Genomic DNA, 16,272 nt, shown 5'->3' with positions numbered 1-16,272 from the left:
GGGCTTGTGATAGGTGGCTGTAAGTTCCTGGACCCTGGGATGGGATTGGAAGACACCTGGCATCCATACGTGATTCTGATTTTCCCTCCAACCAGTAAAATAAGCCTGAGGATTCCAGCACCTCATGTGACATGCACAGTCACCATGTGGCCAGCTTGGTAAACACTGGTTCAAATGACCTCAGATTCAGGTGTGCCACCATCTTTCCACATTTCCTTCTGAGCACGTGCTTACAGGAGCATAGCATGTGTGGATGGTTTCCTTAAAGACACCCGGAGTCTTGCCGCGTGCTGACGGCTGGGTATGGCTACCGTGAGGCTTGTTACTTAAAAGCCGAGCACCTGTTCTCCAGGATCGGGTGACAGGGGGCAGGTGGTGTCCGCCAGGGGGGGCAGGGTGTCCTGTCCTGCTCTCCCTGCTGGTGGCCCCGCATGGCCCATCTTCCCCCCAGCGTTCCTCTGTCCACCTCTCCCGCCAGCTCCGCGCCCACCGTCTGCCTTCCCAGATCCAGCTGGAGCCTTCTCTGCCGCTGAGTCTCTTAACGCCGGGACTCTGATGGTAGCACTTAAGACACCGAGCAGTTCCCTTCCTGCTTGAAGAAGCCCCAAAGCCCCGCGTGAAGGCGTCCAGGGGACACACGTGTAGGAGGGGCTCTGCTCCCGCAGGCACCTTGCACAGGGGATATAAATGAAATCTTCACGCTGCCCACTTTACACCTACGCGTGTACTGAGCGTCTCCAAGGAGACGGGGAACCTGGGGTCCGGCCGTGGTGGAGCTTCCTTGCAGACGGCGGGCTGGGGCCCAGGCAGGGCTCCCAGGCATCTTGGAGTACATGTGGCCCTCACAGGCAGGCCTGCTCAACTGTGCCTGTCCCTGCACAGAGAGGGAGCCTGGGCCTGCAGCTGGTGGGCTTCAGGGGTGAGTGCGGTGTGCGTGTGGGCAGGCGTGGGCCCCACAGGGACTTCTCCCCCAGCGTCTCAGGCTCTTATCATGCTTTTCTGTGCTCTGTTTCTACACCTTCCTTTGCGCCTCTGAGATACAGAGGCTGCCCTCAGCCTTACACAGTGCCTTTAAGAGGCTCAATACAGTTGTGCCACGAGGAGCCTGGGTTAGTGTGTCTTTTTTTTTGAGGGGGGGTAACCAGAAATTGAACCAGCCCCCTTTATTTTTTATTTTGAGACAGGGTCTCACTGAGTTGCTGAGGCTGGCCTTAAACTTGTAATCCTTCTGCCTCAGCCTCCCAAGCTACTGGGATTATAAGTGTGCGCCACTGTGCCCGTCATGAGCATGTCTTCTTGAAAGAACTGCTTGAGAAGGTCCAGCCTTCCTCAGCACCTGCTCCTGAGGACCATTGCCCTTGACCACCCTGTTTCCTGTGCCCAGTGTGCAGGAATCCCTGCCACCTAACCCTCCGTGACTTCGTCTTTACCATTAAACTTCCTATACCTGGACACGTGGTTCTCATCACCCGTGAAGTGACTCCTCTTCTTTGAGGAACCCGCTTCCCTTGGAAGTGCTTTGTGCTCACTTTGGGAGCCTGGGCCACACCTTGTTCAGGCCGTGGCCGGCTCTAGAAGTGCCTCTTCCAGGGGAACCAGAGTCATTGCCGGGGAGAAGTCGCTCTGATGGGACCCTCCGGGGACCCTGTTTTCTCTCTGCACTCCTCAGTTGGGATGTCCCCTCCAGGACTCCATTCTTGGTTCGCAGCTGGCTCCGCCGGAGAAGCCGCCTTTGGGTGGGAATTTGCAGCACAGCGCCTGCTCACCCACCTCGGTTTTGTGCGCTGATCCCGCTGCCAGCTGTTCTTAAGTCTTTGACAGCAAATATCTTTGTGATGGTTCGATAATGACACTTATTTCACTTGAGCTTTTATAAAAAACATCGGCTTGCCCTAAGTGGCTCCCCTTACAGAACTCTCCCACTGTCCTTTTACCTGACCCTGTGCTCAGGCCACCTCCCTGACTCTGCCTTTAAATTGAAACTGTCCCCTGTTATACACTTGAAAGGGTGATGTAGACGTTGGGTTGAGGTGGCTGGAGGTGAATTTGCAGGTTTTCTCTCCTGACATCCAGTGAGATTGTCCTAGGAATGCCTGGCCAGTCCCCGTCACCCCATCCAAACGACCGTGTCCACGGGACACGCTTTTCCTGTCATCCCACTTCCCTCTTCCTCTGGCCTCATGGAGTGAACGTGTCACTTTCAACCTGCGTTCCCAAGTGTCCCCAAGTTCCACCAGAGAATCTGGGAAGACAGTGGTGCCGCCCACGTGCCCCCAATAGCTCTCCTAACTTTCCGTCTTTGCCTGCTAGGTTCCTCAGGAGCTGGCCACTCGTACTTCAAGCGTTGTGGCAGGTTTGGGGTGGGATAAAGCGTCCGCTTACTGGGTCACTGGGCTTGGGGGCTGTGGGTGAAACTGGCCCAGTGCAAGGACCTGGAAACAGACTCTGGAAAGTTCTCAGCACAGACGGGAGGGAGGTGTCGTCTGCCATTTCCTGTGCCTGGAAACGGGAAAGGCAGGGCCAGCCCTGGAGTAGGCTTCCCGGACCCTTCTGAGCGGCAGTCCCGGTCCTGTGTCCTGACGGGTGTGTTCTTGTCCCCTCTCGCAGGCTCTACAAGTGGCCAGACAGCTCCTGCAGCAGCAGCAACAGCAGCAGCAGCAAGTTAGTGGACTAAAGTCTCCCAAGAGGAATGACAAGCAGCCGGCCCTTCAGGTAAGTCTCCTGCTTCACCTCATGGGCACAGCACCCTCTGGGCAGCGGCACCCTCTGGGCGGCTCCTGGGCAATTCAGAAGGGAACCGCGTTGAGAATTGCTGATCGTGAAACAAGAGCATCTGCGGACGGTGAGCTCTCAGTGCGCCAGCAGAGCGTGACCTCACATGGAAAGTGTCGAGTTGAGCAAAAGGGTCGTTCTTGGTAGCAAGAAGAGCTACCCTGGCCACGCGCCGGGAGGGTGGGCATTTGCAGGTGTCGGGCTGCTAAGGACAGAGCTCGGGTGGCAGTACCGGCTGATGGTGCTCAGACCTGCCCTGCCGTGGTCATGTAGACTAGGAAGGGGGTGATTCCCCTTATGTCCAGCACAGTAGTACTCAGAGGGACATGGTTTTGACTCCCCCTGTGGCCAGTGGGGGTCATCTAGCAGTGGTTTTACTAACATGTATAAATTGCCCATATTGATGGGTTCAGTGTATTCATGTAAGAACGGAGCACGTACTGACCCAATCCAAGCGCCCTTCTTTTATGACCCCCCAGCCCTTCCCAGGCTCTAGTAATCATCGTCCACTTTCAGCTCAACTTGTTTTGTTGTTCTTTCCACAAATGAAAAACAACATTTATCTCTGTGCCTGGTTTCATCCGTTTAGCTGCAGTGACAGGATTCCGTGCTTTCACACACACGTACACAGGTGTGAACACACCGTACACGTACACACCCCGCCTTTGCCCACTCAGGTGTGGATGGGCGTCTGGCTGGCGCTGCAGAGGAGGTGCGGTGCAGGTGTGTGATGTGCTGAGTTTCTTTCCGGGGAATCCACACCCAGGACGGGGCAGTCTTGCAGGTGTTCTTCCAGAAACCTTCACCTCCTTCTCCACTCGTTGGCTTTGTGTCCCATTGTATAAAAAGGTGGCTTTTCCTGGAGGCCCCTCTTGTCGGTACAGGCCAGGGCTCCTGCTTAATGGTCTGCATTGCCCAGGGTGCCCCCCCCCACAGAGCACAAGATTATGTATTGGCCCAAAATGTCAGCAGTGTCCAGCACCCTCACGGGGCGTGGTGCCTGGTAATGGCATGGACACACCCTCCTCTCTGCATGTCTTTAGAGGACTTCTGAATCATCTGTTTAAGGTGGAAAGCAATTTTATGCAAAGGTGACAAGCATGATTGTTTTAAGCGGGCACCAGTGGCATACGCCTGCTTTGGGAGGCTGCGGCAGGAGGATCGTAAGCTTGAGGCTATCCTGGGCAACTTGGTGAGAGCCTGTCTCAAAATAAAAAATATGAAAAGGGCTGGGGGTAGGTGTGCAGCTCAGTGGTAGAGCACCCCTGGGTTTATCCCTAGTAGCACACACACACACACAAAATTACTTTAGCAACTTCTCAGTTCAGTGTATTGAGGCCAAGGGGTTAATGGAGTGGAAGCAGAGAGCTCATAAAAATCTGATCTAGATTTTTGAGTTGGAGGTGAGAATTATAACAAAAATTTCAAAGAAACCTGACTTGGGATGCTTGTGTCCGTGCTTGGGATAGGGCCCTGGCAGGAACCAGGTGTTGGACAGTGCTTTCAGAGCTGAGGGTAAGGACCCCCAAATGGGAGGTTTCTCACCCTGGAGATGTCGGAACAGAACGCACAAGAGGTGACAGGTGGGCTTACCTTGGTGCCGGTTCATTAGATCATGAGATCGCCTAAATTCTTGCTTGGGTTGAATTTTCGTGGGTCAGGATGAGCTGAGGTCCATTTCCAAACACTGGACCTTGGGCTGCAGGTTCTAGTCCTCTAGTCCTCTTTCCGCTGGGACAGCTGTGCTCTCCAGGAAGGTGCAGGGCGTGGGGACACCTTCCTGGAAGAGTCTGGCTGCAGCTTCTCTGTTGGCGGAAGCCTCCTGAAGGCCTTGTTTAGTAAACCGTTGGCAGCCCGCAGCCTGCCCGCACGTGGGAGTGCAGGGGACGTTTTAATGAGGTGCGGTGCCACGGGGCCCGTGTCAGGTGCTGGGGGACGTGCTTTGTTGTGCACATGTCTTAAGAAGAGCTCCAGAGGATGAAATAGGACTGTGTTGACCTTTCGGCTGTGAGCTTATTTGTCAGGATTCAAATAAGTTGAAAGGATCAAACTGAACAGTTTCCGTCGTCAGACTGGGAATTGTGTTTCAGAGGTCAGCGGTGGAGGGCAGCTGCGGATTCCAGAACATAGCCAATTGTTGGTACATATTCAAGCACCGGGCCATCTCCTGCAGACAGAGGCGCAATTAAAATTCTAATTTATTAATGTATACACGGAGCCGGCCCAGCCTGTCACTCAGTGATTCAAATGACTGTCCATTCTTTTGCCTTCCTCTTGGGAGCTCTCCCGGCCTTAGAAATACCACAAGTCCTGTTGAGTTTATCAGGCCTCAAGTGCACTGGGAAAATGACAATATACTATTGGGGGGAACGTCTTCCACGTTGGAGAGCTCCACTTAGAGATTGAAAAGAAACACACAATCTGGCTGATCATATCACTCCCCGTATCAGAGAGCATTTCTGACTTTTTTTAATACTAGATTTATATTCCCTCCGACTTGCTTTTTAAAAACATATGGCATTTTTAGGTAACTTCTTTTCCAAGAGGGACAAAGTTCCTCTAGGGGCTAAATATGTGAAGTCAGTTTGGGGGGATTTCCTCCGGGGAGAGGAGGGCTGCTGCTTGCCATCCACAGAGCAGAGTGTGGGGCGGAGAGCTTCAGGGTCCTCAGCAAGGCCAGTGTCCAACCCTGTCACCGGCTGCAAGGGCCCAGTCGTGTACAGCCAGCAAGAGGGGCAACCTTGAACGCTGGTCTTACTAGAGAAGATTATCTGGAGTCCTTCCTGAACCCTGAAGTGGTGGAGTGGACCCGCAGAGAACTTAGATCCACTTTAAGAATGGGCAGGGGAAGGAGGGAGGGTTGGGTCACCGGTGTGTGTGTGTGTGTGTCCCCTAGACTATTGCTAGACGTCTCCTCAGCTAACTGGTAGGGGCATTCCGCAATTTAGAGAGGCTTGTTTCTTGGCCAGCCTTCCATAAACATCGCTTCCATAAATATCGCTCGCCTCGGCCACAGGGCCTGTGCTCTCTTTATGAAGATACGTAGGTGGACTGGCGACTCACGGGAGGAGGAATTGTGGCATTTAAATCTCTCCCACCTGCCACGTCCTTGCCGGGGCATTTCAGCCGGCATCTGAGCAGTGTTCATCTCTGATCTCCGGACCCTTTATAGCTGTGCCGAGAGACCTATTTTAGCAAATTTCAGATCTTGTGCATGGAGGAAGGCTTGACAGGGGAAAAGGATTTGATCTGCTGATAGCTTGGAGAGGAGAAAAGAAAGAAGGAACCTAAATCCCCCCATACACTGCGGCTCGTATTTTAAGCACAGCTCACACTTCCCTGTGCAGTTTGGCAGGCTCTCTGGTTTCACAGGCTGATGATACAAACAAAAGAAGAGAGAAAGTTAGGGAGGCTATAAGTGGTTACTCGACAGAGATCATCAGCTCCCGCAGGCGAACACCGTCACCATGGCCTGGTTGCAGGGGGAGGAGGGGTGGTGGGGACAGACCGGGTTCTTGGCATCGCCTTCTCCACCAGATCTGAGCTGGTCCCATTCTTGGGTGACAGCGTGGTTTGTTAATGAAGAGGGGCATGGCTGTGGGGTGGGGAGAGAGCTTCCTGAGACCTACTCTAATTAGTAACCTCCATTGCCTATTACTTCACCTGTTAATTTACTTTGCAAAAATAAAAAATATTTTTTTTTTATTTTTTAACAAATGATCCAAATGAAAATTGAAAATTGGCCCCCGTCATCAATTCAGAATCAGAATGGCCTGAGTTAATGAAGTTAAACCTGTTAGACATTTCAGAACAGCCACAGCGCCCTGGTCATTGTGCCGGTGCTAGTACACCGAAACTATCCAGGATACAGAAGACAAAACTACCCAGGATACAGACCTTGCCTTCAGCAGGCTTCGGATCTGGGAAAGAATTAACAAGGTTTTGCTAGGGGGGAAAAATCATAGGTGGGTAAAAATAGTAGGTTCTCTTTTATAAATACTTATATACTCCTGAAGATTGCTTGAACGAGTGAAATAAATGCTTCACGGTGCAGGTGTTCTCATAACCTGGAAAATGTGCGACTTTACTGGCTGCAGATTAATTTGTGAGTAGATGAGCAGTTTTATTGATCAAAGTTTGGAACTTTGACCACTGTTTCTGGGTAGTAATTCTTTTTGGTTCTTTAAGCGTTTTTAGTTGCTGGCAAGAGTACATAAACTGGAAGGAAACCAAATGACACATTTTCTCCTAAGAAAGTAAAAGTACATGTGTATTCTGGCACCTGGAGGTTAGAAAGGAGGTGGACCTGGGAACTGCTGCCCCAGCCCTCTCAGGAGGCGGGGTGTGCGGCCGCCCTCTGCTCTTCCCTCCTGCCTGCCCACTTCCTTCCAGGGTTAGCTCATGCGCATGGCCTCCTGGTTTGGGAGCCATTTCCCCCGCAAGGCCAGCCTCCTGCCCTGGGAGGCTCGGAGTTTAACGAGGACTCCTGCTTTAAGTGGCAGAGGTTAAAATACGAGATGCAGCAGGTTTGTTTGGTAGCATTTTTATTTGCAGTTATATAAAACGTGCTTTGGGCAGCATTTTTGCATTGCGTTAATGCCACTTGTGATCTTACTACCTCGTGCCATTTCCCCGTTAGTCACCGAGGAGTAAATGGCTAAGAGGAAGCCCTTAAAGGAGACTACAGTTTTATACGGCAGAGAGTGAAACACAATGGTTTTGAAATACTGACCCTTAAAACACACCCCACTGCTCTTGATTGGTCAGGTGGGTCCTTCAGGAGAGGGAGGCAAGGCAAATGTTTTTAATGTGTAGAGTTAACGTCCACAGTCAGCGTCCCGGGCATTTTTTAAAGTTGACATGAGGAGCTGAAGTTTGGGGTCCTTTTTTAAAAAGATGTCATTGTTGCCCCAGGACTCTGGAGAATCCCAAAACCATTCAAATAAGCCTTGATAGGGAACAGTAAGGCAGAAATAAGGCCTTCAAAGTGGTCATCAAGGCTTCTAGATTGACACACTGTTAAAATGGTAGGAAACCTGGCCTTCCAGAACACAGTCCGCATCTTCGGTTTCCATTCAGTTGTCAGCGCATCCTCAACCTGGAGGAGTCTGTCGTGGAGCCCAGCTTCCGAGTCCTGATTGAAGAGCTGTTTTTCCTACAAGCGGTGTTTTGTCCTTGCTTCCAAAATTCTGATATCAATTGTGATGAAATCAGTTAGACCATTTTGATATCACGACTTCCAGCTGTCAGGGGGGACCACCCTGTGTCCCAGTGTGCCCAGGAGAGCATGGCTAATCCCCACGCTCGGAAGGATCCCAGTTTGGACGTTTGATCAGATGGCCACCTGACTCTCATGTTGGTGAGGTTTCTCAGGTGGGATGCTGATGTTTTGTAGACGGTCAGGGCTGTATGTCCTTATGCAAAAAGCAGTAGCTGTGGAATGTTGATTGGAGCTTCCCGTGGGTCAGCCCAGTAGCTATCACAGAGCAGACTCTAGCCTCAACCTCATGGAGGAGGCCAGCGGACACTTAGGCCAAAGGACTGGCCAGGGCACACGTGGACAGTCACAGCACAGGATGGGAAGCCAGGCTCTGTGGGCCCACAGATAGTGCCCGGGTGGCCAGGAAGGCAGATATTGCCTCAACCTCTACATGTGTTTGCACAACACCTCCCGAGGGTCCTGTTTTCCATATTACCATCAAAGCCATGGCAGCGAGACCCCACCCCGCTGAAGATGCCCGGATTTCCATGAAGAGACTCAGGTGGCAGCCAGGTGTGTGTGAGAGGGTGTCTGTGTGCTGGGCAGTGTCCTGAGAGCAGGAAGCAGCAGCCCACAGTGACTCCTCCTTCCCGGGCTGCCATGCCCTTTGAGCGCCCGTGTGTTGGAACACGGATGACCGTGTTGCCGTGACTGTTGGGCTCGGGGGTGGGGAGGGACGGGGGAGAAAACATACTTGACTGGTCAAAAACGTGTAAATTGCTGACAAAATGCCACCTGTAATTAAGAGAGCTCCTACCATCTTACCTTGTGGTTTACACCTCCAGTGTTGGAGGAGGAGCGGCTCCCACCTCGCTAATTACCATTATCACTGAACGCTGGGGCTAGAGTCATTAGTCCCGTGTGCTTTTAATTAGAGGAAGGCTGAAATTGGATTTAACTTATTACTTTTTCATGGATCACCTCCTTGTCATCACTTGAAATTGGATTGCAGCCCCAGGTAACTAATTATGAGAGCCACAGGATCAAGAGGGAAAAAAGGTAATTAGGAATAACACCGTCGGACCCTTGCTGGTCGTCCACTTGTGCTTCGGGAACGGGAAAAAATAAAAGGAGAAAATGGGAGCCGTGTTTTGTGGAGGTGCGGACGGGGCAGTGGCAGCCGCGCGGGGTTGCGGGGCACTGTGGCGGAGTGTCACTTGTGGTGGCTCCTGGTGTCGCCACATCGTGGGTCACAGCTGGCTCCCTCCAACCTGGGTTAAGCCAGGAAAAGCAACAGCAGGACCGTAGGTATGGGGCGCCCTGACAACCGTGCCTTCCGGGGACCCCCGGGTACCTGAGGGCAGCAGCGCCGTCAGGAAGCCTCCGGGCCCGGAACCGAGTCTCAAGCACGGGGAGTTAGGATGCAGCTAACCCGCGGATGTTCCAGGAGGTCCCTCACAGCTGACGGGAGCAGGACCCACAGCCCGGAGGTGTGGGGGTGTCCTCGGGGAAGGCCTGTCGACGTGTCCAGCCTTCAGTTGGCTTCTGGTGTGTTCCTCGCCAACACCCCCAGACGCTGTGGGGGTCCCCTGGCCTCACCTCTCCTCCGTCCTCATGGAAAACACTTGACAATAAGCCTTATTGTCCCCATGTGCCGAGCAGCCTCGGAACTGCCAGCCGTCAACTTCATTGACACCGTCTGAAAAGACGTCGCTGACAGTTGGAGGATGGGAAGCGCGTTGGATTTCAGATTCCCCGGAACCCGGTGGGGCAAGGAGAGCCACCCAGCCTGGCTGAGGGTGATCCCACGACGAAGTTCTGAGCTAGATGCCCCCGCCAGGGGCGTGTGCTCGGAGGCAGAAGGGTCACTCCTAGAGAAGGGGGCAGGGTGGTGGGCAGTGCTTGGAGGTGTGCCCGGGCCAGGGTCCCTGCTGTGGAGAGAAGAGAAGCCGCTGGGTCTCCCGTGGAGGTGAATCACCGACAGCTATGGTCTCCTTAAGTTGTTTAAAGTTGGTTTTAATGTCCTGTTAATGTCACCAAAAAATGGTGATTCCGTCTTGGGTGACTTTCCAACCTGGGTGAGCCAGACATGCCGTTGTTTCTCAGTGTGAGGGGAGTGTGGTCCTCCATGAGCCCGTTGCTCGGAGGCCGCAAGCCCCTCGGAGGCCGCTCCGTTATCACTCCCCGGGTGACAAACCCCCTCCTGGACCTGTGGGTCTGTTTCCTGTGTGAGCCTCCTAAGCCAAATCTCAGGACCCAAAATAGTAATCATCGAGTGTAATGCCGAAAATTAAAAGCTTTCCCCCTCCTTTTTTGGAACATCTTAAGTTGATTTAGGATTTTGTACACAATATTCGTCTGTGGTTGCAGGGGTCATTCCGAGGTCAAGTGATGGAGTGTTTTCCATTTTTCCATATGAGTCTCCCAGTGTGTGATAAAGCGCACTCCCCCGTCTGTGAGTCTGCGGGATCCCTGACGGGGCACAGAGGTCAGTTCCCCGGGTGGGGTGGCCGGCCTCGGTCGGCTACTGTTCTCTGGCTGTGCGCCCCCACCTCCCTGAAACTGTGGCACTGTCCTGACACATGTACAGCAGGCCCTCCAATCTGAGACTCTTTAGCACACAGCACTGGGCCCTGTCCAGGGGTTAGGAAACTGCCCGGAGCCGAGAGGAACAGCGCCTGGTGTAACTCTCTGGGCCAGGAAGAAGGGACAGTGGGCACCGTCGTGTTCCCTTGGCACCCTGCCCGGCCAGGAGAGCCAGCTGACCTCGTGCCAGAGCCAGTGGGCATCCTGGGGCGGGTATGGATCCTTGCACAGAGACGCCTGGGGAATGTCCAGTGCGGAAGTTGGATTCCCTCGCCGTTATCTCTTGGGCACTCAGATGGGTGAGAATCTGGCTTAGATCAAGCTGGCCGAGCGTGTGCTCTCCTCGGGTCAGGGTGGGGCTGCGGCGTAGGTCACGGTGTCTCCGTGTAGGGGCTGCATGAACCAAGGCACGCACTCGTGAATGCCCCGAGCCCCAGGGGCTCCCACGTGGACCTGTGGCCCCAGAGAGACTGGAATTCCTCCTCTTCACTTCCTGCCAGCGCTGACCCGACAGCTATGGTCTCCTTAAAGTTGTTTAAAGTTGGTTTTAATGTCCTGTTAATGTCGCCAAAAAATGGTGATTCCGTCTTGGGTGACTTTCCAATCTGGGTGAGCCAGACATGCCGTTGTTTCTCAGTGTGAGGGGAGTGTGGTCCTCCTTGAGCCCGTTGCTTGGAGGCCGCAAGCCCCTCGGAGGCCTAAGTGGTGCTTCCCAGGGGCCCTGGGAGGGGTGAGGTGTGTCCTTATTTCCATCTTACAGATGAGCAGGGGCCATGCAGCAGGCAGGTGGCAAAGCTGGACCCCGGCCCACAGGGGCTGGCTCAAGGATCTGTGCTCTTAATCTCCTGCACTGTCACCCAGCTACCGCCCGGCCCCGGCCCACAGGGATAGCACAGGGCCGTGCTGGCCTCAGGCCGCTTGCTAACCACCGCACCACACCACCTCCTAATTTGGACACACGCTGATGGGCGTCTGTGCAAAATCGTGCTTGTCATTGAAGTCTGTACTTTCTAAAGGGAAATGACGCTCGGGGACGAGAAGAAAGACGGACATTACTCAGGGCTGCAGGCAGCTCTGCGCGGAGCGCTCTGCAGGCAGCTGTTAAAACCGAGCAGCAGCTTGGGAGACGTACGTTTGGGGGGTTTGTGTCCACGTGATCGCGGTAGTCGTGAGCCCGTGTCACGCCTGGTGACGGTGTTGTGTAGCCAGGCCTTTGTTACCGAGCCGTGACATCATGAGCCAACTATTATAAACAGAGCCGGGCCGAGCTTGCTTGTGTAACAGAAGATGGGGAACTTTTATTAAGTTTGTTTTGCTTGTCATATTGTAAAAATTTATTATGTGCACTGTGCGTATTGGAAACAGATTTGGGCCATTCTGTCTAAATGAAGTCATCGGCCCCTCCAGCCTGATTGTGGTGGGGAATAATTGTCATACAGCAGATGCCTGTCATATCTACTTGCTCTCGACTTTCAAGAGAATGCAGCCCCTGTTGAACTTGGGGTGGACGGGGGCCACCTCGCTGTTGGGACAGCTAGGGGCCTGCGGTGACGACCCAGTGAGTGACGAGCCGGCTCCCTCGTGGTTTCTGAAGGGTCTCTGGTGGCTGCCCTCGACTCGCGATGTCCCTTCCACCAAAGGGAACAGACTTAACTACTCCAGGACCAGGGTCTGCGGCTGCCAGGACACGGTTGGCCAGGAGCTGCCCATTGTCCCTCTCCGTTACGTCCCAGCAGGTCGCTCTGGTGAACATCCAGGCAGACGGAGGCCACGTTTCCCGTGCCCGAGGGGGACGCGGGTGTGAAGGGGTCCTTCAGAACCTCGGCTGCCCCTTCCCTGCAGCCGCTGCCCTGGCCCCTCCTCTGGCTGCCGGTCAGTTAGAACCAGCTCGCCTCTTGGGGTCTCCTAACCAGCCCCTCTCTCCCAGCCTCCCTGGTCCAACTTACCTCCTGGCCATCCTCCCGATGTCCCGGGGACGGAGCCCACGGCCTTCACTTGCCGGGCAGGCGCTCTGCCGCAGACTGCGCCCGGCCCGCGGTTTCCTGAGCTGCTCCCTCGGCTTGGTGGCTGGGCCTCCCTCCTGCTGGCCTCCTCCTGGCCTCCACCCTAGGTGCTGGGCTGACAGAAGGCTCCAGGGATGGCAGCCTGGGACTCCTTCCTAGTCCCTGTGCCCCGCCATCTCTTTCCGCCTCCCAGGTCCCCCCGGGAGCCCAGGCCCCTCCTATCTGTGCTCATTGCCACCTGTAAGCCCGTCCCCGAGCCTGTCCGGGTCCTCCTCACTGCCCGTGCCTGGCTCCGTCTCCGCGCACCAGCTCATCAGTGGCCACATTTCTCCTACAGCGGTCACTCGGACCCCCAGGCCTCCCTGGCCACAGGCCTGGGGTCCTCTCTGCCCACTGAGTTCCCTCACCATCACTGACCTGCTGTGGGGCCAGCCCCCTTCCTCTGGTGACCCCCACCCTGTCCTGTCTGGGTCACCCGTGCTGCCCTGTGTCCTGGATGGCCCTTGTGGAGACCTGCCAGGCCCCCGCCCCCAGTCCCTACTGTCCTCGAGGCCCTTGCCCCCACCTCTTACCACACAGGTCTGAGGTACCCAACTGTCCGTTCCTACTTCCTGCGTCCTGTCCAGCCTGCATCTGGCCTCCAGCCTGGTATTAGATAAGGTGACAAGAAGGTTCCGTAGCCGCCGTCCTGGGGAGGCAGCAGGGACTCAGCGTTGTCATTCCTGCATAAGGGGGTGGGATCTGCACCGTCCACCCAAGACCCCCAGGAACCCAGACAGCGACGGTGCCGTGCTGTGGCTGCCATGGTCAGGGAGACCCTGGCCATTAACTCCTGCCTGACGTTCCTTCCAGGGGGCACCTGTGCCCATCTTCCTTAGGGAGGGACTCCCAGCCACCGATGTGATGTGTCACCCCCTGCCCGTCCTCTGCCCTGCGGCCCTGCTCTTCCTGTGCCAGGGCCTCTGGGGGTGGTGGGCAGGCCCATGGCCTCCTCTCTGGGAGCCTGCATGGGGAACCCTTGTGCCCAGGAAGAAGCCCTTCTCAGACCCGCCAGGTGCTTTGGCAGGACGCAGTGACGCTGTCTGGGGTCCTCTCGGTGGTGGCCTAGAGGGTCCTTGTTTGTTCTGGAAACAAAGCCCACGAGTCTGAGCCTCGCAGAGCAGAGGTCCTGGCGCTGCGTCTCTGGTGCCAGGTGAACTGGCCCTGCCGGGAGAGGCCGGGAGGAGTGGGCACGCCACACACCTAGCTCTGGCCAGGCTGGTGTGGGCTCCTCGGTGCCACCGTGCTGAGCACCTGTCCCAGTGCAGGGGCACCCGGGTCATTCTCTGTTCGAGGAGGCCTGAGTCTGTGGTAGCTCTTGCGTAGATGTGCTCTGTGTTCTCCCCGCTGTCCTCCTGTGAGACTGAGCAAGTCACATTCTTACCCAAGGCTACCTCTCTTCCTGATCAGATCTCAGGTGTGACTTGTCCTTTAAAGCCACCGTTTGGGCCAACATGCAAGTGCAGCAGGGTGGTTGGTGCTTTTTGGAGATTTGTGTGTTGGAATGTCCCAGGGGGAAGAGGCAGCCTCACTTTGCAGGAATAGCAGGTCCTCGTCAGTCCTGGTGACCACTCTTACTCCCATGTGACCTTGAGAAAGTGACTAAGCCTCTCTGTGCTTCCATTTGCTCATCTAGAGAGGGTGGCTGGTTACTCACCTATCCGAAGGCAGCTGTGAAGAGAAAATGATTAACATGTGGAAAGTGTTCACACAAGTCTTAAGACATAGCAAATTCCCAGAAAAGGTAGCTCTTTTCATAATAGTATAAGTAGTACTTTAGAGGGGAGACTACTCCTTCTTGGACTCCACGTTATATATATATTTTTGGGGGGTGTGGGGTACCAGGGATTCAGCTCAGGGCACATCCCCAGCCCTATTCTATATTTTATTTAGAGACAGGGTCTCACTGAGTTGCTTAGGGCCTCGCCATTGCTGAGGCTGGCTTTGAACTCGAGATCCTCCTGCTTCAGCCTCCCGAGCCACTGGGATGACAGGGGTGGCCACTGCTCCCGATCTCCAGATTATGTTTTAATCCACTTGAAACAAATCACTACTCACACATGTCTTAGCAGTGCCCTGGGGACCACCCTCTGTTGGTCATCAACTTGTGGGGGACCTGATGTGATGGGCAGTACTGGCTCTGTTCCTGGAGAATGGGTGATCAGACCACCTTTCCCGGGTTCTGGGAAGACTGTGGACAGAGTCCTCGGGTGTGAACAGCTTAGAGGGTGTGTGTCGTGGCTGTGCCAAGGTTCGCTGGCGCCCTGATCCTGTTGGTCAGCCTTGTTCCCTAGATGGGTGATGTTGGGCACCGGCCAGGGTCCGGCTGTGCTCAGAACTCCACCCTGGCCCCCTTTGGTGCTTGTCTTTGGTGAGTTAATGCTGGGGAGTCTGAACAGCTAGGAAACCAGCCCCTGATCTGTTTCTTGAAGCTGGGGTGATGTGCACCGTGCGCGGCACACACAGAACGGCTGCAGAAGGGACTTCCTGAAAGAGCCAGGGAGGGAGGGATGTAGGCCCCCAGGACAGTTGACACTGGCTGGCTGCAGACCATGAGCCTCTAGGAGCCTCTCCGGACCACGACACAGCTCTAGAAGAATCTGATGCCAGTCCTGCCTAAATCCTTAATCAAGTCAGCAAAATGAATCCTGCCAGGTGTGTGAGAACGGGAGCCCCACGGGCGGCCAGGCTGCCCGACCCCCTCCCTGCCTTGCACATAGCTGGTCTGTTTCAGGGACAGTATGGGTGGTATCCGACTTTAGTTCACACATATGGAGAATTAAAGGCCACTGAAGGAAAAGTACAGAAACACATTGGCGTCAGGGTCAAGCTCACCGAGCTCAGTGAAGACGGAATAGGTGGTGAGGTGTGCTCAGAGGGAGGATGGGAACTATGCCTGACCCTCTCGTTTTGAAAGGAATTGGGGTGCCTGATTATTTGCTACAGTATCACACTCGGGGAAATCTAAGACAAATGAAAGCAAAACAGAATTTAATTGAGCTATTATTTTGCAGACTTTGGCTTGGTGTCAGACAGTCTAATCAAATTGTGCTCTGCTCAAATAACCGATGTTAAATGCAGTCTACCAACAGATGTTGAAAAAGAGTGTAATTGGAAAATCTACATCCTGGATTATTCTGTCTCGCTGGGGGAAAAAATAGTTTCGAATTTGTATTTTCAAGGGCGACACACGGTAACAGGCGTTTCCAGGAAAGATGAAAGTTCTCTCGGCGGATGCTGGGTGCTGGGGTGGGATGCTCTCCGACAGTCAAGGCGGCACCCTAGAAATTAGATTGCTTGGAAATTCTCCAGCTGGTGCCACGCGGAGCTGGATGGAGAAGTCCCCTTTATCATGTTACGTCAGAGTCCTGTCCCGGCCCGGGATCGCGTCAGGGACGCGTGCTGTCATTTATAATGAGCCCCTGCAAGCCCTGCGAGGCCATGCTGATGAATGGCGCTGAACAGCACCGTCACGGTGGCCAGGTAATGAAGCTGACCTTGCCCGCTGCTGTCCCGGTGTCCAGTCGGTGTGTGTGAACAAGTCCACCTGCCCTGCCGTGTTTGCGGGGAGCTGCTCAGGGGACCCGGGAAGGGCATTGGCCTGAGCAGAGCCCCTTTCTTCCTTTAACCAAGGGGACCAGGAATTCTTTCCCTGTCGAGGGCCACAGAGTG

General features: G+C 54.6%; 1 protein-coding gene across 6 annotated transcripts in view; it reads left to right on the top strand.

Moving 5' to 3' along the window:
* Foxp1 (forkhead box P1) overlaps positions 1-16,272 on the top strand; it is a 527,427-nt gene that overhangs the window by 393,447 nt on the left and 117,708 nt on the right. For all 6 annotated transcript variants that reach the window (XM_071605954.1, XM_071605952.1, XM_071605953.1 and 3 more), the window contains one exon: positions 2,608-2,712. In XM_071605954.1, coding sequence (XP_071462055.1) covers positions 2,608-2,712 — 105 coding nt within the window. The remainder of the gene's footprint in view (positions 1-2,607; positions 2,713-16,272) is intronic.

The sequence above is a fragment of the Marmota flaviventris genome, chromosome 20 (genome assembly GCF_047511675.1).
Source record: "Marmota flaviventris isolate mMarFla1 chromosome 20, mMarFla1.hap1, whole genome shotgun sequence".
NCBI classification, from domain to species: Eukaryota; Metazoa; Chordata; class Mammalia; order Rodentia; family Sciuridae; genus Marmota; species Marmota flaviventris.
Note: the sequence above shows the minus strand (reverse complement) of the source record. Positions and strands in the feature narration are given on the sequence as shown.